The 26,698-nt window shown below is 34.4% G+C and overlaps 2 protein-coding genes and 1 pseudogene across 2 annotated transcripts; 2 read left to right on the top strand and 1 right to left on the bottom strand.

Moving 5' to 3' along the window:
• Positions 1–7,116: 7,116 nt before the first annotated feature.
• LOC18610005 (putative transmembrane ascorbate ferrireductase 3) lies at positions 7,117–9,300 on the top strand. The gene is made up of 4 exons (XM_007045412.3): positions 7,117–7,384; positions 7,486–7,534; positions 7,656–7,855; positions 8,898–9,300. Exons 1-4 carry the CDS (start codon positions 7,214–7,216, stop codon positions 9,153–9,155), a joined length of 678 nt encoding a protein of 225 aa, XP_007045474.3. The 5' UTR covers positions 7,117–7,213; the 3' UTR covers positions 9,156–9,300.
• Positions 9,301–10,204: 904 nt separating this feature from the next.
• Positions 10,205–21,337, top strand: LOC18610006 (putative ascorbate-specific transmembrane electron transporter 1; annotated as a pseudogene).
• Positions 12,841–17,641, bottom strand: TTA1 (class I heat shock protein, putative (DUF1423)). Its single transcript, XM_018116115.2, has 2 exons — positions 15,476–17,641; positions 12,841–13,560 (listed from the first exon to the last, which is right to left on the bottom strand). Exons 1-2 carry the CDS (start codon positions 17,382–17,384, stop codon positions 12,974–12,976), a joined length of 2,496 nt encoding a protein of 831 aa, XP_017971604.2. The 5' UTR covers positions 17,385–17,641; the 3' UTR covers positions 12,841–12,973.
• Positions 21,338–26,698: the final 5,361 nt, after the last annotated feature.

Consider the following 26,698-nt stretch of genomic DNA (forward strand, 5'->3'; position numbering starts at 1 on the left):
GCTTGACATCAATAAAGTGTGCCGCTTAAGCAAATTGTCTCCACTGTTCTGGCCTTCATGTGATTCTAATATTAACCAGTGGCTTACAACTATACCTGTATCCCTACTTTCCTAACAATTTCATTATTTCTCAAGCAACAACATCAATACATGTAAAACTATTATCTCTTCTACCTTTCTATTTAAATTTTTTTTTGCTAAGCAAATGTTGAATGTAGATAAGTTGCTCTGCCTCTTGGTCTGGTATCACTTTATCAACGAAGGATTAAGCTTGAGTTGTTAGTAGATGTCACTCTATCAATGAAGGATTAAGTTAAAGTTATTGCTAGAAATTGACTTAAACCTTTACATAAATGTTAACAATCACATCCATATCTTATATGAGATGAAGTATTATGATTTCACTCACTTAACATTAATAGTTTTTCGAACTTAAATCACATGGATCTTAAACATTTAAATTCGAGTTCTTAGTGGTGATTAACTTAACCTCTTATATATGTTTTAATAATCACATTTATGTCTAATGTGAATTGAAGTGTTATAACAAGACTAATGAATTAACTAATTGAATCAAACCCTTTATTAGTTTATTTATTTTGTTTCAATAAATTATTTTATATTTACAAATTTTTGATCATGGGTCTTTAACTAAGAAATTATTATTATATCTAGGAGACAATTAAGGGATATATATCCCCGTAAATGCAGGTCCAGATACTTGAAAAACAAGTTTATAGTCATGTAGATGAATTCCCCACCTTATGGTAGGGCACATAATCAGCAAAGTCAAGCATTAAGATATTATTCTTTTTTTTTTTCTAGTTTGTTGCGGAAATTATATTTTAAAATATCAGTGACTCGAGAATAAGATATATTCTTATTAGAAACTATCGTAATCTGATAATTGTAAAAAAAATCAAAGAAGAGAAAAGCTGAAGGTTGACTGGCAGACTTGGTATCCTGATAACAGGGATAACTCAAAGCAGGACTTCCTTAACAAGAATACTTTAGTGGATAGCTTTCGGTGTCACACAGAGACTACTTTAATACAAGCATTGTCTGCTAATGCTACCTTTGCGGTTCATTAAAAATTCAAAACACACACTTTGCCAGCTGACACTTTCATCTAAGACGATTACTATTGTATTAACAATCATTAACTGGGGATAGGGTCAAAAAAAAAAAAAAAACCCAAGTCCCAACCCGAACCAACCCTCCCAGTCAATCACTAACGTAAATAAACCTGTTGTTTTGTCTTAAGGGAATATCCCAACTCTTTACCCATTAAGAACCAAAGATTTAATTTGAAAGTTTTGAGTTTGAATTTTAAATATATATATATATATTATAACTCATTTTTACCATGTATGATTGTATATAATTTATTGGTAAAGTTTAACTAAATGATGGGTCATTAAATATTCTGGCAAAGAATCAATTGATAATTGACCCGTGAAGACCATCATGCATCATCGATATATTAACCAAGTACAAGGATTGCGTAAAGAATGGACTTTTAACCACATCACTAACAGTCAAAAGATTAAAGATTTTTTAATCAGAAACAGTCAAAACATTGTTCTTGGACTATTATCAAATGTCTTCTTTCCCTTATTTAATTATTGCAACCATGCAAAAAAAAAAAAACCCAGATATTAGTAACCTATATATGACAAGTACCATTGCTCCTAGAGAAATATCGAAAAAATAAAATGTATTATATAATTTGTATTTTTTTTAACATTATGATCATGACAGGAAAATGATAATTAATAACGAGAAATATTGAATATAAATGGGAGTATATTAAAATGTGGAGATTCCAATGGAACCTACCAAAGAGGCCGAAAGAAATACATTATAATCTCTTTGCAAAGTGGTGGGGTTCCACATTTTTGTTTTTAATTTATTAAATTTTATAAAAATTTGGGTCTTTTTGTGGGTCCATTTTTCATCATTTATTCCCGACATGTCAAACCATATAAGACAATGCTAACTCATATGCTCTCCTTCTCCTTATCTTGTAATTTCTCCCTCTTCAACCATGGCACACATGCCTGTATAGATGATATTCATTTCTCCAATATTGCTTATATGTCAAGATACATATGGTCTTCTCATTGGACATAACTTCGGGTGGTTACATATAGAAAACTTTTAAAGTGATTCTCTTCTTATATACAAAGTAAAAAATAGCATCTCATTCTGCTAAAATGTTGTGTGTGATTTAAGTAGAAAATAGCAAACAATTGAATTCTGTTTAAAGATATTTTGTTGGGTTTCATTTTCAATTAAAATTAACGGATTACAAAGATACTTTGAAAAAAATATATTTATGATATAAAGATTGTGCATTTAAGAACAAATTTGATAAAGACCTTTTAATAAGAGTTTGAATCAAATATCACTAATTATCAAGATAGACGAACTTACCAATCGAATCAACTCATGAGAAAGATTAAGTGTTGACTCATTACAATTTAAACTCACATATTAGGAATGGATTTGCCAAGCATAATGTATCACATCTGAGGATGCAATAAGAGGAAGATTTGGCCCTTAAAAAAAGTGGTGTATGAAATTAGGCAAAACTTGGCCCCTAAAAAAGGGGAAAGAAAAGGGGGAGTGGGGACCCATTTATTATTGTTGTCATATTGAGCAATTTTTAGCATAAGTCACACACAAAAAGTAGCATAAATTGTTTGATTTTCTGGCAGAAATTGACAAATGAGGCGGTTTTGGACAATAGGGACTTGAGCTTTGGGATAGGAGAAGGTTTCTTTCGAGAATATTGAGAGTAATATATTAGATAACATGGAATATGGAGAGGATGTCCCCCACACGTCAAAATAGTGGTGGGAAGTGGGATGGAAGGGTTAGCATTGTAAGGATAATGTTTGGCCTTAGGAGAATGGAGCTGAATCAAAAGCATTTGATTTCGAGTTGGAAAATATGTGATAGGGAGGGTTGGGAATATGGTCTGATCCCTTGATTGCACAGCTCAATCGCCCCCATTTGACACTTTGCCACCACCCAAAACCTCCCCATCATTTGCTTATTCTCATGTTGCTTTCACTTTCATCATACGCACTATAATGTATATTCTTCTCTTAAATTGAAAATCCAATTTAAAGTAAAAACCAACAACATTTGGCTTCGAATAAGATGTAAACATTTTTAGTTGACATGGGATAGGATATTAATGTGAATATTCATTAATAATATTGAACTAGAATGGATGTAGTACATATTATTCATGGGGTAAGATCTATATGCCCCCAAAATGTTTACATGCAAAGATGATTTCTCATTATATTTACTTTTACCTCTTTTGTATGTATATGTGCAATCATTCTGAAATTAGAGGTATTGATAGGCTACCAAAGTGGAACCTAAAAATTTTGGTTATTAGGTCACTGTCGTAACAGTTAAGAGAAAGCTCTATTGGGTACAAGTTATTAATATCTTTGTTACTATGTTGTGCTAATTTTGTCCCTTTTGAGTACTTTTTTGAAATCTACAGAGCTAGTTAATTTTCCAGGCAATTTCCTCTCTTGCTTTCACTTGATTTTGTTTTTAACATCCTATTTCCTGGAATTGGTAAAGACTTGAAGTACAAGTTCTTTAGATATTTTCATTTTTGTAGGTAAATTTTTCACTATCTTCTAGATTCTGCTATGAATTTGTTGCACGTAGCACAAAAAATTAGGAAAAAAACATAAAAAAATGGTATATATTTCCATTGCAAGTCTTTTTCTTGTACAACTGTAAACATATATATATATATATATATATATATATCTCTATCATCCAGCCCTGCTAAATTTTGTCATCAACTGAAAGCTTGAAAAACTAGTTTTGGGCACATATCTATTAAGGACCATAGATTTGAAAGAGTCTAAATTCATTTGCACCCAGAAATTTTATGACCATAAGTCATGAAGTTTTCATTGTGAATATCAATACGTGAAACATATATATATATATTTTTAAAAAAAAGACTTTCATGACAATCGTAGTGATCAATTTGTGTGTAAGAGAGTCTAATTCAGTCGCAACCTGACCAAACGAGACCGATACTAATCGACTAATGTGTTATTGGTGCACCAAGTGTCTAATTCAATCACAAACATCATCAACAGGCAGAAAAAGAATAAAATAAAATCAATTGGTCAAAATCATCTTCGCCATGGCAGGGGGCAAGTCTAGTTGTGGGGCTAAGCCGCCAAAGAACTTAAATATGGTTGGAAAATGTATGAATCTGATGGTATTCTGGACATTCGATTGATGGGTATTTTGTGCGTGACATGTACCAGATTTTGGGTATGGTCCAAATCCTCTAGCCATTGCTCATTTTTGGCATGAACTAAAGCCCCAAGGGGAGGGGCAACATCTAGGGTGGGGCTATCAGAGGGGGGCCAAAGAGTTCCAGCATAATTAGAAAAAGACAGAGTGAGTTCCATGAATTGCATGTCCACCAGGGGCTTAATTAATATGTTGTTAGGTCTGCATCACAAATAATTGAGGGAGGGAATGGGGCTGCTAAATGGATAACACCAATATTTTTTCCCATAATTTATCTCTTCTTATAAAACTAGAACGTGTCATCATCAAGCAAAATGAGAGATATAATTTCAAAGAAAACATGATTTTTTTTTCTTTTGCTCTTTCTATTTCACTTTATGTGCATCAGAAGGATGGAGATGAAAGGCAACTGGCCAGGTTAGCAATGGGAACAAAATAGAGTTGGATGATCATTAATTGAGATTTGAAGATAGCAAGCTAAGTGATGGGTTTGACAAAAACTAATCACCCACTTAGAAAAGACTACACAAATCCCATAATTATTTGGTATGATGGGAATTCTTGGTTTTGTAGTTTCTTGAGGCAACAGGCATTGTTCAAAATTATGTAGATAATGGAAAGGCAAAGAGAATACCATTTGTTGAGGCAACAGGTATTGGTTTACTACAGGACAAAATGGGCTTCGTAACAGTGAAACTTGCACATCTTAATTAATTACTCACAAACCTTGTGCAGCCAACCATTCGGCAATAAATTACAAATTACCAAATGTATTAAACTCAAAGGGCGCAGTAGTAGAGAGATTGAGGTACCATAAGACATTTTATATTACCGTCCACTTGCTTAAGCGCTTCGTCGTAGACAAAATCATTGGAAATTGGCTGTCAGACGATTTTCTATGCATCAAAACATGCAAACAAATGAGAGATTGAGCATAAAATCAAGAGCAAGTTTGCTTTGCAAGATAACACTCACCCAATGTATATTAATTAACTAAATATTTTAATTTTATTTTAGTTGCAATAAAGTAGAAATCGAGGGGGGAAAATAGATTTAAAAGGGGGGGCCGAAAATAGAAAGAAAATGAGAACATGGGAACATTGTCTTCACGAAGTTGTTACGCCCCTGAAAGCTCAAAAAAGAAATGCTTATCTGACAACCACTGTGTACTGTGATGATTTCCTGTGGTAATTCCATAATAAAAAAAAATCAAGTAATGATGACAAAACAATCAATAACTTTGATAAATTTAATCTTTGATCGATGGAGAACCTCAAGGTTCAATGCTTCCATCAATGATAGCAAACCCTTTTTCGTTTCTTATTTTTTTTCTCCCTCACCCCATAGCTGTTCTCCATATCTTTTACTCGGAATAGACAAGGGAAAGGGATGGAGATTCATAGAGTAGAAAAGCATATGAAACTATAATAGCAAGAAATTGTAAATTCCTTATAAACTACTGTTGAGATTTCAACAACTACATGAAGTATTTTGAAGCTTTTGTGGTCCTGAATGTCAGGCCAACTGCATACAAACTCATAGTTATAGAATCATTGATTTTCCTTTTTCGTGAAGGAGTCTTGGGGAATAGTGGAAAATGCCAGCAGGCTTTTCCTTGTAAGCCAAAATGAGCCATGTTTACTGCTGCTAGGCTGGTGAGTTGTACCGTGAGTAGTGTTTGTTACAATGAATGGGGTTAAGAACATTATTGCGGAACATGCTTTTCTAGGACTAGGAAACATTGTAAAAAGATTCTAGCCAACCATACCATCTGGTTCAAATTAGAACTCTCATTTAATGGAAAGATTGTTTCTTCATATTCCCATGATCATGCTTTATGCTTTGAGTAATTAATGTCATCCTCACCATATCGGCTAGGGATCTTCAAGATTTTCTCTCTTGAACCAAAACAAGATTCTTCTTAGAGGGCAAAGCCACATTGTGGAGACATTAGTCCATATTCTCTGGGCTTAGAATGGGCTTAGTTATTTGATATCCAAAAAACTAATTCACTAATTTTGTAGGAGTAGGAATGAGTTAGGAAATTAGATGGGTTTCCCAAAATTCTCTAACAAGTTCAAAACAAAGTACTATAAATTCCAAACATTGAATCTTAATAAGTCCAAATACTTTCGGAAAGTTTGGAGTACATGGAACGCCTTTCAAATAAAAACAAGTATAATCTTCACCCTGGCCATTGACTTATATAAACCCAAACCAGGCCATTGAAATTTTCAATGGACCAACAAGCAATGACTATTGAGTAAATTAGGGAATTTTAATATATGGCATTGGGTGGGATGGGCTAGGCTTCTTTACTTGAACCAGACCCTGCCCAACTGTTGCCAATGAAGTCTGGCTTTATATTTTTATGCAGTTTTTTTTTTTTTATCTTAGTTATAAATTAATGCTTTATTTGGTGGTTTTTTTTTTGTTTATGTACTTTCCTTTTGCTTAATATTTTTTGGTTATATTACATATATCTCCTACCAATGTAAGTGTGTTGCCCTGTATTAAATTCTTTTTAAGATTCCTAAAACTTTTCTAGTATAAATATGTTTTATTCTGTTACTTTAGGGTTCTAAGTAGACCTTTGACAGTGTGTTTTGCATGTGTATTTTTGAGTGTATATCTTTTGTCAAAAGAATTTAAGAACTCTTCAAGTAGGTACTAATTCATAGTACGCTGATGATGCTTTGCCCAAGCTCAAAGTTTTCCCACACGTAATACCAAGACCAACCCATAAGCAATCTAAAGGACTAAATATTCTTCCCCTTTTGTTCTTTTTGAACAAGTTCTTGCTGTAAGAAATTCATCAGTTACAACTCAATGTTATATATTGAAGTGCAAAGACATATCTTCCTTAATTGAACTGTCATCTATCAACTCCATTCAGTTCATCACCATGCCTTCCACACAGGAAGTCACGTATGGTGTCCACCGACGTTCAGCTTCTCGTCTAACGATAGTTGCACACATGTTCGGCATCCTGGCTTTCGTCTTGATGCTGGTTTGGTTGCTACATTATCGTGGGGGTATCGAGTACGATTCTTATGATGGCTATCGTGTTTTCAATGTAAGAAAACAAACCACATATGTGTGGTCTCATGTTAAGATTATTTAAAACATTTAATTAATTTTTATTAAGTTAATAATTATTGTTATTTGCAATGGCAGGTTCACCCATTTCTTATGTTCTGTGGGTTCATTTTTCTGTCTGGTGAAGGTATTGGCAATTGATTAGAATTCCTTGAGCTAAATCAAGTGTTTCAACCATTTTTTATTGGTATGCATTTGAAAATCTTTCTAACAAGGTTTAATTGATGGGGGGGTTTGCACTAAAACAGCAATGATGGTCTACAAGACAGTTCAAGCTATACATATCGTGCAGAAGGTAGTCCATATGATACTACAGCTTACGGCTTTTGTGCTTGGGGTGGTTGGGCTTTGTGCAGTTTTCAAGTTCCATGATATGGCCAGCATAGAGGATGTTTACAGTTTGCATTCATGGATTGGCATCGGCACCATTTCCTTGTTTGCATTGCAGGTAAAAGAAATTCCGAACGAGACCAATAACTTTACTAATTTTCCCACAACTCTCATGCAATCAAGCCACAGACCTTTCATTTCCAACCTATTTTATTTCAGTACTCAAACAGTTGAATTTTCACATATTTTAGCATTTTCCTTTTTATAGATTTGAACACTAATTGCAGGTATCAAATGGATCACCTTTTTGTAATTGAAAAAGAATAGTCTATAACCCACTTGGCCTAGTCATATAAGAAGAAAGATTCATTGATTATTAGAACATAGATAAAATTCAGAAGGTTTGTTCTTTAAAAGCAAAAAAGATGTGCCGCATTGCAACTTTATTTAGACCCGACTCCTGTGTATAGCAACACAAAATGTTATTTTTTTTTGTAGAGATATTTACAGGTTAATTCAAAGTTAAATTAAAAGAAAGATACCTGATAGACTTGACTCATAAACACTTCTACTTTTTGGTAATACATTGGTTCAATCTAAACTAGCGGTAAGAGGCGGAAGCTATGTTGTCCTCTTTCCCTTTCTTGTATTTAACACACTCAAACAAAGGAAAATCATGTAACAAAACAATGCTATTCTTAAATATAATTTCTTCCATTCTCAAAGAAAAACAACACACACACAGAACATATACACAGTTGCAGTCGTGCAAGATTTCTTTCATCGATCTACATTGCTCTAATTGCCTAACAAAGCTTACAAGAAAATTTAAGGATTGTGTTTCTACCTTAAATTTGCAAGATGTTAAATTAATGATTAAATGCTGCCTACACCAGCTAACCAAGGCTTCAAATTTGCTAGCAATAGCATATTAAATTTTTCCTTCTGGAGTCACAAATAATAAGAACAAGGGAAAGGAAGGGTAATTTCAACCTTTAATCTGTTAAGGAGCCTTCCCAACCACTATATCAAATCTGAACTACTGGAAGTTCTAATTCATTCTAAAAAGCATGTACATCCATCTCCTTTGCCTGTTTAGTATTTGGCTACAACATTAGCAGAAGTTGTTTATGATTTGATTTTACAACTGGGTGGTGCAGTGGCTAGCGGGGTTGTCCACATATATGTTTCCGCAAACACAAACGACGAGGATAACCTTGCTTCCCTGGCACGTTTGTCATGGCAGGACATTGCTATACATGTCGATAGCTGCAGCTCTCACTGGCTTGATGGAGAAGGCTACCTTCCTCAACCTGCGCCCTGGCCACGAAACTCGTTTGATCAATTTCATAGGACTATCTATCCTCTTGTTTGGCATATTTGTAGATCTCAGCGTTGCTCTTGCCCGTTATGTCTGATTATTTATGAATTGTTTTAATCATTTTTTTTTGGTATGTGTGTGGTTTTCATTTTGGTTTTCTCTTTCTTTTTTGGGGTGAATTTACACTGGATTGATGTTGAAATTCCGATAATTTTAATTTATTATTCATTTCACTTATACAATTTAATTACCCCCAAGTGGTCTTTACTTTCTACCTTGATGGTTGGAAAAAAAAACTGGTGCATATTTCTTATTCCTGAATGTTTGCCTGAGGAAAATTTTCAGAAATCCAAGCCCTGGATATAGATTAGAGAAATTGTATTATCATGGACAAAAAAAGGGCAATTCTTATCTGCAAATTCCTGGCTTGTTTGATGCTATTGCTTAAGTATGGTTTTAAAATTTCCTAGGCAGTGTTGAGTTCCTTGATTATTATCCAATTCAAAGGCAAGGGTACTTTACTGGTTCAGGCATAAATTGCAGACTTGCAGTGAATAACATACGTGTAGGATGCCATATGAGAACATCAAACTTCTTAATTTTGACAAGTTTTCTGCATTGATTTTATGGTACTATAATATTAATTGACTAGATTAAGCCATGCTAATTTGTAAACTTAATGAGGCTTAGCTTTCCAAACATGTTTTTTTTTATTTAAAAGCAGGAAATCAGGAAGAGTTTTGCCTCATAATACAAGTTAAGTTTCACTAATTGATGACCTGAGTCGTTAGTAAATTTCTAACAGCAACACCCTTGGCTTTTCTTATGGCTCCGAATGCTGCCTATTCTCTGCAATACGCCCAAACCAGAAACAAACAATCATGTGCAAGTCTTACTAAATTCTCTGCATGATTAATTGGCAATCCATGTATAATTACTGAGCAAAAGCAATAATATCTCCATACTATTGGACTTGCCACCTTTGAATTAGCCGGCTGGACGGTTTTTACCAAATACCAAGTTTGGAAGTATCTTCCCTATGCAAACAAAAAGCTACCTTTGCTAATGGCAAATACTTTCGAAGGCCTTGTCTCTTGCAAGGATGTTATATAGCACTGAGCACTCCATCTTCATTCAACGGATGCAATGGCGCCTAACAGCAGAAGCTATCAAGTTTCCGCAACCCCATTCACAGTATTTGGACATTTGTTATTTATAGCAGTGGCAACCCTCGTGTTCGTTTGGCTACTCAAGTTCCGAGAAGGTCTGGCTTTTGAATCTGCTAATAAATTTAAGATTTTCAATGTGAGTTTCCAATCTATTGGACCTAGCTAATTCATATCGCAATTTGTTTCATGTGTTCCTGGAGGAAATTAATTCTCTGCATGCATGGAATTTGATTCTATGCATATTAGTCTCTTTCAACTTATTTTATAAGATTCTGTTATTCATTTTGTTTCACTCCCATTTGCAGCTGCATCCACTTCTAATGGTGATTGGATTCATATTAACTGTTGGAGAAGCTAAATAAAGGGGTAATAATTCGTTAGAATTTTATATATTAGTACAATCTAGTTGGAAAAATGAAGCAATTCCTTTTCTCTTTGGCAGCAAAAGAGTGCACATCATCAAACTTACCCCCAAGAAGTAGACCACAAGCATATCATTTTTCTTACGGCTTTTAGACTATTATCATTAGTACCAAATTTGAAAGAAAATAATGATTTACTGAAACACTAGGTTTTTTATGATTTTAAGTGGAAGCATAAGAAAATCCCATTGAAATAAACATAGTTTTAGAGCATTCACTGTATTATGAAATTTTATTGCAACTCCATGGGGTGATCTGTCTGCACCAATACTAAGGATTCTAAGTTTCTAACTGACTAAATACCATCTAAAACAGCAATCATGGCATACAAGACAATCCCAGGAAGAAGAGACGTGCAAGTACAACGGGTAGTTCATCTCACTTTGCAAACCATTGCTCTTGGTTCTGGGATCTTGGGGATTGTTTCAGTTTTCAAGTTCCAGGATGAGGCCGAAATTCCTGACATGTTTACCTTACATTCTTGGCTAGGCATGATTGCCATCTGCTTGTTTGGTTTGCAGGTACCTAAATCGTTTTAGTTCTTGGCAAATACTGGTAGTAATCTGAAACAATATTCTAATATATATATATTTTGCAGTTGTTGCTTGGTTTCTTCTCCTTTGTGTTTCCTGGTGCAGAGTCATATTCAAGAGCAGGATACACGCCATGGCACATTTTTGGTGGCTTAGTTATCTTCTTCTTAGCAATTGCCACTGCTGAGATGGGATTGTTACTGAAATTCCTGCGATTAGGCCTATTTCGCAGCCAAGAAGCACTCATTGTCAACTTCATTGGATTGTTGCTGTTTCTATTTGCAGTGGCTGTTGGCCTCAGCGTTGTCCTGACTCGGGGTTATTGATGGAAATAATTCAGATACTAGCTTGGAGAAAATCTTGAAAATTTATTGAAGAATTATTACTTTCAATTTATGGCAAAAATAACGGGAAAAAAATGATTGACAGGAGTCCGGAACACTTATAATGATATTGATTTGAGCTTGTATGGTGTCATGTCCATTTGCTGTGTAATTTTAAAGAATTATAGAAGAAAATTGTCCCTATTCAATGTGAAACCATATGCGGTGCTTTGTAATCCCTGATTATTGATGTATCAAATATATTTGATTATTAGATATATAAGGTGTTAATTATAATTTTATAAAAAAAAAATTAAATAATAAAGAATCTTTTTTTTAAAAAAATCAAAATATTTATATTATCTTATGAAGTAATCGGTATAATTGAAAACCGAGTCTCTTAATTAAATATTATCGTATCAATGTCATTTTGAATATTACTATAGATACATAAATCAAATAAGTTACGAGATATTTTAATAATTAAAATTTACTCAGAATTGAAAAGCAAGACAGATAGAATAATTTTATAAGATAAAATATTAAGAAAAAACTTATAAACTATGGTTGGTTTCACAAATGAGGTAGTTGCAATGGGAATTGAAGGAAGTGGTGCAGAGATGTAGGTCCCTTGAGAACAAAATGTCAAAGCGAAACTCCACCAGGGAACACCAGTTGTGCAAACTACAAAGAACCCGTGATGTTCTCACATCTGCAATTCAAAATTGCAATGGTCCCAATGATAATTTGTGGGCATGACCGTTGGTGGCGCATTACCATATCCACCTTTATTCTCCATCAACTATTTTCTGGAGAACATGTTCAACGGTGCCAATCACTAGTTGTTATTTTGCTCTCGGGATGCTAGGGGATATCTAAATTATAGTATAAACAAGTAGCCAGATATGGGGAACACTTTCTTTTGGAGCACCGAGACTGATCAAATCTATATCATGATAGCAACAGGCATAAAGGTTTTGACATTTCAACTCTCGGCATTACAAACATGGCTATCCACGACGTTGAGCAGATACACATGCCTGAAACATCGTTAGGATTGAAACTTGAAAGCTGGAGATATGGCTAAGCAAATTGTCTTGTCTGATTTGTTTGCAGCCTGAAAGTTCAAGGCCGCTAATGTTTTGTCAGCCATGTGATCCTAAGATGTACCTAGGCTGACAAGTCCAAAGTGAACCTGCCAATATCATTGTGTAGTATTTGACTCTATGTAGAGAGCTTTATTTCAAGTACATAAATACCCCAAGACATCCAAGAGAAATTTCAGTGGCTGAAATTTATCATTGAGAAATCCTGTAATGTTGACAATTCAATAAATTTCACAACTGCGAACAATCATTCATTTCCCATTTTTAAGAAACAAGCAGAATCCAGAAGGTTAAAAAACTTAAATAAACTACACACCTTTGGCTTAATTGTTAACCAAAAAATATTAGAAAAGGAAAAAAGGTTAAACCCACTGCTGCTTTGTGGCTTCCATTCTCTCCAACAAACTGGCAATCTCGGCTTGCATTCTTAGTTTCATTTGGTAGTAATCACAATGTGAGTGTTCCAAAACCTTTACTTCTTCCACTTTCTTCCGTCGTCTTTCCTCAGTCTCCTGTAAACATAGTCTGGATAGCTTCTCAGCATACTCTTCTTCCAACTTGTCAGACTTGGCTCGAATCATCCTCATGTAAGTCTCAGCCTCTCTCCGTGCTTCGTCTGCCTTGCTTTGAAACATCATTGCTTCTGCTTCCTTAATCCTTACCATGCTTTCTAAGCTGTCAAATCCATCATTGTTTGATAACCTGCCAAACCGGTATTCATCTTCACTTTTTAAATCATTTGCTAGAGCAGTTTTGATATCTTTCTGACCATGATCATTTGGAAGTAAATCCCGTCCACTTGAAGAGCTTGTGCTGTAAAACACAAGCTTCGGAGGAAGAGAAGTAGCTGGTGTGACGGATGATTCATCTTTTCTAAGATCAACTTGAGTTGTCATTAGGTCTTTTGAACATGCACCAGAGGGAGGAAAGTCTGCCATACCATCAGTGTCTATTTGTCCAGGCCGGAAAGAAAAAAAAACAAAAAAAGAGAAGAAAGAGTTAAGACAAGAATATCCTAAATTGAGAGATGCATACAAATAAAATTACAGGAATTATCAGCAATATAACTAGCTCCATAAAGGAAAAAGAATGGTGGAGACATCTAATATGATACATGTTTCAAGAACAATAATCAAGACAAATAAGACATGCACCGAAACTATAAAGAAGAGACCTCGCTTATTAATCTAATTCAGAAACGTCCTAATCAAAGCATAATGGTGTAATCTGATCCATATGGCAAACCCCACAAGGCGGGAAAAGGCTTGTTTGTTATTGTTGTAGCCATAATCAAAGAAAAGATTTCAAGAACAAGATATCATCCCCCCCACAGCATATGTCCTCTGTTTAGCTAATCAGTTCACTCAATCATCAAAAGCCCTTTACTATCAGGTTGACTAGTTATCACAATAAACTACTTTCTCATTCACTTTACAAGGGAATGTTGCATCCCCCAAAGGTAATCATTATTTTTCCAGTCTCCATCATAGAATTGAGACAATTTCCCATTAACTGCATAGCAAAACAACATAAAGCATTAGTAAAACCTATTGCCACACAAATTTACAGAGGAAACTGAGAAAAGTTAAGAGCATGAGCCATAATGACCTAACTTCCCTTCTGGTACTCCTCTCAGCAGGAAAGCAAACCAAATGATTTGAGTAAAACCATGTTGTGGATCACATATTAGGTCGATTTATAAACCAAAATCACTCACATGAACCATTTCCAAACAAATATTCACTCTTTCATAAAGGAAATGAATCTTCAAAGGGCAGTTTCAATTTATTCAGTTCTTTTTTTTCCCTTTTACATACAAAAATGTGAGAAAGCCTAGTTATCTACATTTTCTGATAAAACTAACCAAGCCATCAGGAAGAACCTGCAGGCAAAGCTTTTAATTTACAGTTTTATAACCAGGAACTGTGTTTGTGGAGTTCCAGAATCATTTTAGTAATCTCAAACTTCAAAGGATGACTTAAGGCTCAATTACATGAGAGACACTTTTTTGTCTTGCCTCAGTTTATGGAAAACCATTATCTCAATAGCTGAAATATATTTACTTTGAAGGTCTTCTAGCAGGATATAAGGATCAAGAGAAACTAAATCTCAACCATCTTAGTTCAAAACCTTAACCATGTGGAAATCTTAGAAAAGTGGTCCCTCTTCTATGTGGTTTAGTTTCTTTTACATTAGCTAAGGCATCAACCTATCAAAAATAGAGGAAAGTAGATTTTATTTTCTGGACATGTGGGGAAAAGACTGATTAAACAGATTCGAAGTCAAATGGTATTTTAACATGAAATTCTTTAGTATAGTACAAATTTCTGCTTTTCTACCAGCCTTTCAAGCATAGTGGCACAGAGTAGGATTCAGGTCTTCCAATTCAACAAAAGATTTCAACTCATCATAAGATTATGAAATGCTAGGGCTAGGTATCCTCTCCTTAGGATAAAAAAATGGGAGGTGGTAATTTTCTCAAATTTGGTCAATTAATGTTAGCATTTTAAGGTGCTGACGCTGAGCATCTTACAAGCCATTAATAATATTACTATGTTCTCTGACCTCTCTGCATATATCTTCCGCTGTATATGGTATTCCAACACTATAAATAGCACACACATCTATAACTGAAAGTTTTAATACTAGTACTTAATAGTTTAATTGAAACCCTTTCTCTTCACTCCTACACTGTCAAGCTATGCAAGTAACATTAACATACATGCATGCAACAACAAGGCCATTAAGAAGAAACTAGGAGAACATTGAGCGAGATGCAATATATCTGTATACCATGAAATTTGTTTGATGTGCTTTCCTAATGAAGTTTGCATAGAGAAAGAGACAGAACAAAAGATACTTACAGTTGAAGAACTGAATAATGACGCTGCATGCATCTAAAGCAGACATCATCTTATTTTGGAGCTGGGTGCAAAGTTCATCAGCTTTAATGTGCAGTTCCTTGCCTTTTGAATCATCACTGCCCTTGAAAATCTTCCTCACACAATCAAGCTCCTTTTTCAGTGTTTCTGGACCCCAGTCCTTTGCACAGCATAGAAACACATCCTTAACAAATCCAAACATTTCTGAAGCATGACCACATCCTATGCAGTGAAATTGCATTTCTGTAGTCCCAGATGGCCCCTTTAAACTAGGACCTGGCTTGATAAGATTCCTCCGAATACCACAGGCAGCGTGGCACCAATGGGAACAAACATCACAACCAACCCAACTGCAAGTATTGTTAGCACAATCAAAATTTAAGCAGATAGGACACATACAAGAACTGCAAAACCCCTTGTTCCCTGAGCATATCTTACAATCACAGTCATCAACAGGCAGCAAACTCTTACAATTCAGATTCCTACATCTCATAAAGAAGAAAATCTCCAGCAGCTCAGTTGTGGGAAACCGCATTTTTACAGACAAGAAGCTTTTAAGGCCCATTTTGACTGCAACTAAAATTTCTAGCTGGTCCTTTTGGCACTTTGAGAGAGTCTCCTTGGTAAGATCAGATCTCCTCTCAAGCCGGTTTTGAAGTCCCACTAATTCTTCCTTCTTCTCTGGAGTTGCTATAATATTTCTCAAGTACTCTTTGGTCAATTCTACCGTTTCATCAGGCAGCTCCTGCATTATTTGAGCCATGGCAGGAATCGACTCTGACACAATCTCACGAAGAATTCTCTCCGGTCTTGAAATCTTTCGGGATCTCCCTCCCTCCATACTCTCTAAAACTCTCAAATTCTCTGAATCCCTCCTCCTCGAATCCCCTGACAGATTATCTACACGCGGTCTAGCAGGCAATTCAGATGGAAAAAAGGAATGATTATCTGAACTAGTCGTTCTATGAAGACTATTGCATGAATCTTTATTCACTTGACGATTAACCTGCATCATGGAAAAGCCCCCACCACCACCAGCACCACCATGATTGGCCAAAGCAACTCCATCAGCAATTGGCCTAAACCGACTATGCACGGATCCATTAGTACCCTCACCACCACACCAAATTTGATCATCTTTCCCCACAGAATACTCATAATTCTCAGTTGAATTTCTTGTTAATGAGCAGCTAGGATTATGTGAAAACGGCAGAGAATACGAGTATGACAATGAAGCAGCAGTGAAATCATTAGAACATGTGGTTTGTGTGTTATTGTTTGATGGTGCTAAAGACTGTACACTCCTACTAGGCCTTGGCCTGTGTTGTGGAGGATCACCATTTTGCAAAGCATTTGATGCAGTTAAAGAGAGAGACACATCAGGTAAAGCTAAAGACAGATTCAAAGTTTCAAGCTTTGGCCTTTTCTCCCTATTACTATTCTCTCTTTCATGAAAATCCTCCTCTACCTCTCTTTTTGAAGAAATCCCTTTACTTTCACTCAAATTCAAGAAATCTCTTTCAACCCATTTTTCATCTTGATTTGAATTCTCAGAATCGACAACTTCTTTCCCTTTGTAACTAGTAACTTTCTCCAACAGGGTTTTCCCGGGAAACTCTTTCTCAGAACAAAAACCCAGTTTGGGATTTTCACAAAGGTAGCTAAGAGTGAGTTCTTGGGATCCAGAATTCCCAGGCTTTGAAGGTCTTGGTAAAGCATAGCCTCCATCAAGACCCACCTTTGATTCTCTAAGGAAATCAATACCCTTTTGTAAAAAACTCATTTTTTCAACTGAACTCTCCTTGTTTTGAAACAAACGTGAGAGCTTGCTTTGAGAGTTTTCATCTCCTACACAAGGGAGATCACTTGAGGGATCTTTCTCTCCAAACATGACCTTATCAGACACAGAGAAACAGAGAAACAAATAAAACGAAAAAGAAAAAAAGATAAGAGAGAGAGAGAGGACTTAACTTACCAGAGACAGAGAGAGAAAAAGGAGAGACAAAAGAGAAGTAGAAATGGAGGGACAAAATGGAAAATTTGGAAAGATTCTGTAGGGAGCTGTATTTTTGGCTTTTGATTCTTTTTTCTTTAGCAAACCATAAGACTCTGCAACAACGGCTGGAAATTTCAAAGCGTTTATACCATTAACTATCACACGCTATTATTTTTCTCCTTATATTTCTTTTTTCTCAAGTATTTTATATCATTGTTGAGGGCTACTAATTAATACTGATTAAGGTATTATTCTCATAAATATATTTTTAATATATTATTTTCCTACAATTTATTTATATTTTTTGTATAAAAATCACCTTAATTACTGTTTATATAAATTGACATTTTCTTTTACATAAGGTTAGCATCATATTTTTGCCTTTTATCTTACAATTTTTCACTGTTGTCCCTGCAAAGTTTAAATAAAAAATCTTTTCCCGTGATTGAAAAGATATAATAATTATCAATTTGTCTCAACAGTAAGAATATGTATTTCTTTACTTTACAAAAAGTCAAATTTAAATCTTTATTTTTAATTAAAAAAAGTAAACAAAAATTTGAATTACAACGTCTAAATAATACATTTTTTCTCATGACGAAAAAGATGTTATAATTACCTATTTATCTTGAGGGTAAAAATATGTATTTTTTATTAAAAAAATCAAATTTGAATCTCTATTTTTAATAAAGAAAGACAAACAAAAATTTAAATTACAATATCTAAATAAAAAAAATATTTTTCGTAATTACCAATTTATCTCGATGGTAAGAATATGTATTTCTTTACTCAAAAAATTGCAAATTTGGATCTCTATTTTTAATAAAGAAAAATGGAAAAAAATTTTGAATAATTGTGGAGGGTAAATTGCATAACTTAATATTGTTTTATGTGAGGAACTTTGAGTCTTTTGCATGGGGAGAGCTTTTAAGGCAGTGCTAAGTTGAAGTCAATGCTACTAAGGGTCCAAAGAGATATTACGGGGGGTGATGAGAAGTTTCCTATTCAAAGTTGTAGCAGTCAAGATTCATGACTATGATTTCGACTTTCTATTACTCTTTCATATATTCAGATTCTAAGCAGAAGAAGTGTTTTTTGTTCCATTTTTCTTTTTTTTATTAGTTCGAATAATGTAGGATTAATCTTGAAGTTTATGTGTAATTACTTTATCATCATTGTGACATTGTTAGATATTTTCCATTTTTTTGATACATACATTTTATATGGTACTATAAATGTTTAAAGAACGTAGAAAGAATTAAATAGTTGTAATTATTTATTTTTTTCCCTTCTTTTACGGTTAGATTTTTTTATTGTAAAAATAATTTAAGTGCTCCTTTAGCCAATAATCAATACATTATGTCCGTATGGATTAATCCAATTGATTTTTTTTCTATATCAATCAATTAAATTTGTTCGAAATTTCATATTTGTGATGGTGAAGAGGAAATGTACTATACTATTTCTATTTTTATTTCCTTGTAAAAAAAATCAATACATTAATTATGAAGATCCATAACCCAAGCTTAGTCCAGCATTCTTACCATTCTAGTTCACAGTTAACGTTTACGGTATACTCAAAATCCCCTATTTTGCTCAATTGTACCAAGAAAATACTCCAAAAATCAACAAATCAACATTACTGCCTGTGAAGATTTGTTCACGATTTGTGGGTCGCAGCCTTTTATGACTTGCTCAAAAAGAAATCAAAAGATGCATTAAATGGATAAAAATAAATAAAATTGGGAAATTGCGAGACAAAAACCAGAATTAGATTTTTTTTTTTTTTTTTTGAGTAGGGTCAAGTCAATTGATTCACATGTTATTCCAGGTCAAGTTGCACCCTACTCGTCTAATTTGCTTGGTCCAAGCTTTCCCTATTCCCAACTTTGTTTCTTACTGTTTGCCCCTTATAAATGGGTTAAAGCAACTCTGAACTTTAGATGCATGACCCACATTAACACAACACCACAATGCAACAAAATGGAACTCCACAAAGTTGTTGTTGGGTTCTTTCTGCATCACATGGAGTAATACCAAGCACATACTACAATGAAGTCTTGTCTAGTCCCTTAACAATGTAGCAATTTCAAGGCTATAATTGGTCCGATGATTATCACTTCTTTAGTCTTCATCTTTGAGTACAAATTCTCTAACAAAACAAAGATGGAAAATGAGTATATACATATATGGATAATTACATTAGAGGAAAAAGGAGGTAATAAGAAAAGGGTTTGTGAATTTGATTCTTGTAATCATACCTGTGGGGATATCTGATAATTTGTCCAATTACAATCATGGCCAACAGTGTGTTCTTTCTTGTCAAAAACACCAAAAGTCAAGATTTTAGGTCCGTGGCTTTAAAAGTGGAAAGCAACATGCGTTTGAAACTTATATAGAAAATTTAATACTCCCATAGATGGCCAGATGCCATGTCTCGATTTCGTTTCCAAGATTGAAGTGATTTGTCCCCGTTTTCACTTCCACGATTGAAGTAACATGTTGGGATTCCAGGAAGAAATTAACATCACTACTATACAATTGATGGAGATTAGCATAATTTTATTACATAGTTCGATATTCAAGGATTTTTTATATTATTGAGAAATTGAAGAGTGTGAAATTGGCAAAGATATTAAATTAGCATTAGTTGTGGCAAACTTAAGAGGATTATCTTCGCAGATTTGATTTTAGAGGTGGACAATGATTGGGACAGACCCAAGGAGACGAGGTACTCCTACCCCCAAGGCCGGTCATGACATTGGACTTGGTCGGACCGAAGAAGATATTTCCAACTGCTTTGTATGATCTACTTTAAATCATAAATTTAATAGATAGATGAGAGTGACAATTCTTTAACGTTGATTGACTTTAAAGCTTTAAAGAAGATGCTGTGTTTATTTGACAGGACAAATCCAGCCAAAAACAAGCACAAAGTTAGGAACAAACCACTCAAAGTAATGCTTTTCAAATCCTTGCATATACAAACCAAGTATATCTATCCCGAAACTTTATCTTATATACAACGAATAAGGTGGTAGAATTTTGAATTCCATTAATGAATTTAGATAATTAACATGCATTCATTTGATTATAATTACTTAAATTGACAGAATTACTCAAATAATTAATCAACTATCACCAGTTGATGCTGAAATTATTCTGCAAATGCCATCGAGTCACAGAGCAAATTCAGATATTATGATCTGGAATGATTCCTTAACTAGACAATTCTCTGGGAAGAGTGGATATTGATGTGTACCAACGAATAAGATCCCCCACATGGAGATTGGTGGTGGTCTGCACAGGTCTTAGTTGCCCAAGATTTAAGTACTTTACGTGGCGCCTTCTTCAACAGATATTACCCACAACTGAGAAAGGTATTCAGATATAACTCTGCTGCGGTGTACGTGGTCACCAAGGTGAATCTTTGTAACATGTTTTCTTTGAGTGCGCATTTAGTAAGGCTATTTGGAGAATCTTGTACCCATGCGGTTGAATTCCATTTTAGATATTTGGCTTTCCTCTGCACATATTTGGGGTTCTCGACTACTGTTTAAATGTTTCCTGGTTACTTTGGTTTAATAGAAACCGCTGCTTTTGATGATAATATTAGCTGCTGTGAGCAGAACAGCAACTACATTAATGGTGGGAGAGTCGCAAGCGGTACATGTTAGGCAGGAGCTCTGAAACTCGGAGTGTAATCAGGGCGAAGTTATGGGTTGGCCCTCCTGCTTGCTGGCGCTGTGAAGATTAATGTCGGCGCAGCGTTTTGTTCGGGGGGCAAGATGGCGAGGTTGGGGTTGTTGCTCCTGACTTTGGAGGCAATGTTTGCTTTTGTGCAGTAGCTACAGCTGATCATGTGGAAAGCTCTTTCCAGGCAGAAAATGAAAGCTCTACCATTTGGTGGCATCAATTCTAGAGGTGACTCACGCTCTTATACCAAGACAAAGGTCCACTTTCTTGGATTTATCCATGGAGTGTGTTGAATCCCAGTTCTTTCATGTTAGGAGGAGTCCTAATGCTTTGTTGCTCACAATTGGGTTAAAGTGGTCTGTCAAGTGGTACCTAAAAGGTTTTGGTGGAGATCTCTCCCCACTTGTCTTGAAATCTCTAAATCCCATTTTTCCAAATATAAACTAATAATAATACTAATAAAAGTTTTTACCCATGACAATGATGATTACTTGTATGATTGAGCATTATGATAACTATATAATATCCTCATGTATATAATATAATATAATATATATACACACATGGTTCTTCGTGAAGAAAGGTATCATTTATAATGAGAATCTTATGACAAAGTGTGCTTTGGTGTAAAGTAGTTAGTTTGCTTTTCCTCTAGATTCGTGAACAACCTTGGAAACAAAAATTCCTCCCTTTGCACAATCAATTTTTGAGTACCTGCTCCGATATCTGTTCCCCTCTGCCCTACCAACATCTTGGTATTCTCTTTCCAAGATATTTCTTAATCGTAGCCACAATTTTTCTTCATATGCTTGCCACAAAATTAAGTTTCGTGCTGTTGAAGCAAATGAAATGAGTGGAATCTCATGTATCTATTTTGGATTACAAGCACATGTGTTTTCAATTTCAAATTTTATGTAACCCAACAAGGATTGGATAAAAATAAATATAATAATAAAATATGTGGGACACCAAAGTTTCACTGTTGACAATGTTGTGTTGGTAGCCTAAATGTCCAAGTCAATAGGACAAGGGCTTAATGCAAATACGTGCCACATGTTTCGAAATTAAAATAAGACGATGACAAAGAAATTTCATATTTATTAAATTAAGAAGTTATTTTATTTATTATTAAGTTTTAGATTGACTGTTTATCTTGAAAATTCAACATGATATCATTATTGTCATCTCTATATGTGTTGAGTTAAAAATATTCTAAATACATAAATATAGTAAAGATTATTTTACCAGATTTATCACTTTTTTAAACATATATAATTTAATTCAAGAAGATAAATAAGCAAGGCCGGTGCCTGGTTAGGACCAGAGGGCCAGAGGACCTTGCCTTTAAATTGCTTTAATACATATTCTTATCTTGTCTTTATTTAATCAATTTGAGCTCAATTATTGAATATAAGACGTGGGCAAGAAATCTTGGGCAGATAGATTGTCCTGTTTCTTAAGAACCGCTTACTATTACCGATCAAATTAAACCCTTAATTAAATATTCAACTTATAATTAACATATAGTTGGATTTAACAATGAGGATAAAACTTGTTCGAGTTAACACATGACTCAGCTTTAGGTTAAAGCATTGAATATATTCCAAGGTATTTTTAATTAATTTCTTTTAAAGTGATTTTAAAAATGTATTTTTTTTATATTGGCTTAATGCATTTAAAATTTTATTCTCAAAATATTCTTCATAAATATTAAACTCAATTATCGATAATGAAAGAAGATTGTTAAAAACAATAGAATTTTTGTTGTAAAAGTAAATATAAAAACAAAAAGAAAAAAAAATATTAAGAGAATGCTTTTCTTCTCTTTTAATAAGGATTCATTGTTCTCAGTGACACATCATATTATTTTTTGAGAATATTATCCGTTTTGACTTGTTGACTTCACAATTTTATTTTATAAAAAACATCAAAATAATGTGATATATTTATATATATTTCGTAACAACTTGCACTTACATCATTTTTTTTTCTTTTATGTTAACAACAATAGTGATGATTTGATGGTACAACAATTATTCAATTCATTCAGGCAAACTGAGGAAGAAACTCTGCACCTTAATAAAACTTCTGCTTTTTGTCAACGCTTTGAACCGATCGTTGTTCCCCTGAGTGTAATCTCTCTCCCTTTCTTCTTAACTGCTGGCGGCTAAGCATCTCAAGTCTTTATCTATGGTCTTGCCAGTTCTCGTCAACTGCGGCATGAGAACATGGCCTAGCTTTGCCTGAGTAGAGGAAAGTCAACACGTTATTGCCCTTATGTTGCTGCAAGTTGCCCTCCCTGCTTAAATATTTATTTAGTATTTATTTTCTTTTTTCTTGTTTTCCTAATTCCTAATTTTTTTTTACAAGTCAAACACTCTGTATTGACTCAATTGATTACGTCATTTGTTTTAATTCAAATGATTTTATATTTAAATTTTATACCGTACACTTGAAATGATCATCCATGCTTCTATAGTATGCATCCAAGCATAAGATGAAGATTGAAGTATGATAATCCGATCAGTAATTTTTAGAATATTGATTGCAATGATGAATTTAAAATTTTATATGAAAGTTGATATATTATTATTTTATAATAAACTGTTTGATTTAATTAAAAATGACAAAATTATATATTTTAAATTTTATACATAGTAATAATAATAATAAATTTTAAAAACTTGAAGGCGACTGTCACCTCCCACCACCGCTTTTGATCCATCCTAATTGATTATAAGAATGTTTCACGTCCGTTAACCTATAGAAGACTGAATTTGTACATTTGAATTCAAAACAGAAACTGAACCAATCTATTTTGAAGCATTCAAAGTTCCAAAATCATGACATCATTCTTTGAATAGCTGGTCTCCAAGATGGTCAAAGCCACGAAGCAGAACGGCCGCCTCGACAATATTTCCAGAAGGTATCCACGAGCTGTTCATGAGTTAGAATTTGTTCCCAATCAGCACGAATGCAAAAGACAAACGCCTCAGTATCCTACAAAGGGAGAAAAACGGAGCATTAGTTCGTTACAAACCCAGTAATTTGCTTATCTAGAATACTTGACCAAAAAAATATTTCAGTGGGCCTAGAAATGGTCAATGGACCCGAACCACATTCGAAGCAATGTTAAGCCCATCAGGCCCATTATACATTCGACCCGAACTACTTCGTGAAATATATGCTTTGTATGCGTTTTGTACGTATATGTAATATAATATTCTCTAGGACTGACAAAACGACAGATTTGTTTTGACTTCTTGTTCTATTTTATTTACATATACATAAAAAATTTAAAAGGTGCCTTTTTTATTTTATTTTGATTTGTCAGGAGTGGTTTGGAAATCTCTTGAGGAGATACACTTGCTGAAGCAAGTAAAATTTCACTAATGGGCTTTCTTGGATGGTAGCAAAACGTTAGAAAAATGTAGAGAATGGGGTCTTATTTATGTTTGGTTGGTGGGAGAAATGAATGATTTATGTTGGATTAGATATGTGTATCTTTATTATGGTATGGGTTATGTTTGTTTGCTGAGAAACTCCGGGGAAATTTAGTCAACATTCAGATATTTACTTATGTTCCAGTTGACATGTGCCTTTGGGGTTATATTGAGAAGTCGGATACTGTGGAAGTTTCATCAAGCTGATTTTTGGGCTTTCTTGAGTATTCTTTAGCTAAATTGTAAAGTAATGGAGTTGTTTGTTTTGCATGAGTTAATATTGTTGGAATGGCTTGAACTTGAAATCACTTTTGGATTTTTGTATTTGGAATGTCCACCCGCATGCATGGGGTGTTCACAGTTCACAACCTTTATCCAGTAACCTTTTTTTTGTTCTTTTGGTGCAACTTTATCCAACATATTTTGCATCAAGTTTCGGGGATGCCGATACCCTGCTCACTGATATTTTTTAACAACCTGTTTTTGGACCCACTACTACATACTAATAAGTCATTTTTATAAGCAGAAAAATGCAAGCAACTGTCTATTAGGGGAATTGAGGCTTAGAGTTTTGTGTGACGTGGAGGGCTTATCCTTAATAGGCAACAATTATTGTGAATTTCAGCTTTTTTTACTGTAGTTAAATCTTCTTTATGTCACCTCTGTGTTTTTTGGTGTTAGGTACAAAGGCAAATCATATTAATTCTTTTCATCTTGTTGGATACTTGCCTTTTTGTTATCCCTTTGTGTTTGGTGCTTTTGTTTGCTCTATGTGGACCTAAGCTGATGCCAAGTTACAAGGAATTATATGATTTCAGATTTGTGAGTGGGTGGTTTTTTGCTGCTGGAATTGCCTTTTAGAAGTTGTACTGGCTCAGGCAAATAAGATGAACAAAGCATTTTTTTTTCCCCTATACATGATAGCTATTTGTTTGGTTCCCCATATCTGCATCAGTATCTGGACAGTAACTGCTCCACTTGGTTGGCTTAAAGAAAGTGGATTGCCTACAAATATATGCATTAAAGTTTAGGGTACATTGTTCAAGATTCAGTGGTCTAGTGACAGGAATTGAGAACCTTTGAGGTGTATTTGATTCATTGTTCAAATTTTAAAGTTTGTCGTTGTTCTTTGCTTCCTAATTAGTTTATGCACTTAAAAACATATATGAACTTGAGGCTGATTACTTGTGATTAGTTGTGAAGCTGATGGACCTTATGTAATGTTTGTATACAGAAACAAGGTAATTGATAAGAGCGGGATGCCTCTTCAGGATAGACAGCTGCCTGACTATGAAAAGGGGGTAGAGGAATTTCTATATATGGCATTTGCTATGAGGATAAAATTTGCTGTCCATGCCGCAAATGCAACAACAGTGATTAGAAGGCACGAGATGAAGTAAGGTGATCTTTTTGAATGGGGAATGGAACACACTTATACTAATTGGCTGTACCATGGCGAAGGTTCTATTAGAGTGTCTGTCATCAGATGGGAATGAAGAATTGATTGCTGAGAGTGTTGCCAAGAATGAGATGCATATTGATAAGAAGAATAAAATGGAAGACAAGGGAGTGGAAGAAAGTGTGTTGGTGCAAACAACTCTGGTCAGGAAGAACTGAATGCCGGAGCAAAGAAAACCTCACAATTGCCGCATGTTACTGAGGTGGAACTGTATCCTGGTTGTGAGAAACACACAAAATCATCTTTTACCAAGAGACTATTTGAAATAAAGACTCTCGGCAGTTGGACTGATGAATCATATGATGATCCGTTGATGATATTGAGGCCTCAATTTCCTGTAGATCATACACATCCCCAAGTCAAAGGCTGATTCCTTTGATGTTCTATGAGCCAAAAATATAATTGTTTCTCGTAAGGTTTTAAGGTTGTTTGATGAGGTTGAGGGCAACAATCCTTATAAACTTCATCTTTTTTATGGAGTGAAATCTGTCGCCTCGGAGATTTGGGCTTCAAAGGCAAACCACAAAAATCTTTTCGTTTTGTTGGATACATTTTTTTTTTTCTGTGTTTAGTATGTTCTAAATTCAATTATCTTGAGCTACAAACTAATT

This window comes from Theobroma cacao, chromosome 2 (assembly GCF_053813885.1).
Source record: "Theobroma cacao isolate CCN51 chromosome 2, ASM5381388v1, whole genome shotgun sequence".
Classification (NCBI taxonomy): domain Eukaryota; kingdom Viridiplantae; phylum Streptophyta; class Magnoliopsida; order Malvales; family Malvaceae; genus Theobroma; species Theobroma cacao.

What these genes read in the sequence shown, in the direction of transcription:
- LOC18610005 (XM_007045412.3), top strand. Translation starts at nt 7,214, where the DNA reads ATGCCTTCCACACAGGAAGTCACGTATGGTGTCCACCGACGTTCAGCT. An exon ending in CATTTTTCTGTCTGGTGAAG is followed by an intron (nt 7,535 to 7,655) that starts GTATTGGCAATT and finishes GCACTAAAACAG; the next exon opens with CAATGATGGTCTACAAGACA. An exon ending in TTTCCTTGTTTGCATTGCAG is followed by an intron (nt 7,856 to 8,897) that starts GTAAAAGAAATT and finishes TGGGTGGTGCAG; the next exon opens with TGGCTAGCGGGGTTGTCCAC.
- TTA1 (XM_018116115.2), bottom strand. Translation starts at nt 17,384, where the DNA reads ATGTTTGGAGAGAAAGATCCCTCAAGTGATCTCCCTTGTGTAGGAGAT. An exon ending in CATTATTCAGTTCTTCAACT is followed by an intron (nt 13,561 to 15,475) that starts GTAAGTATCTTT and finishes CTGGACAAATAG; the next exon opens with ACACTGATGGTATGGCAGAC.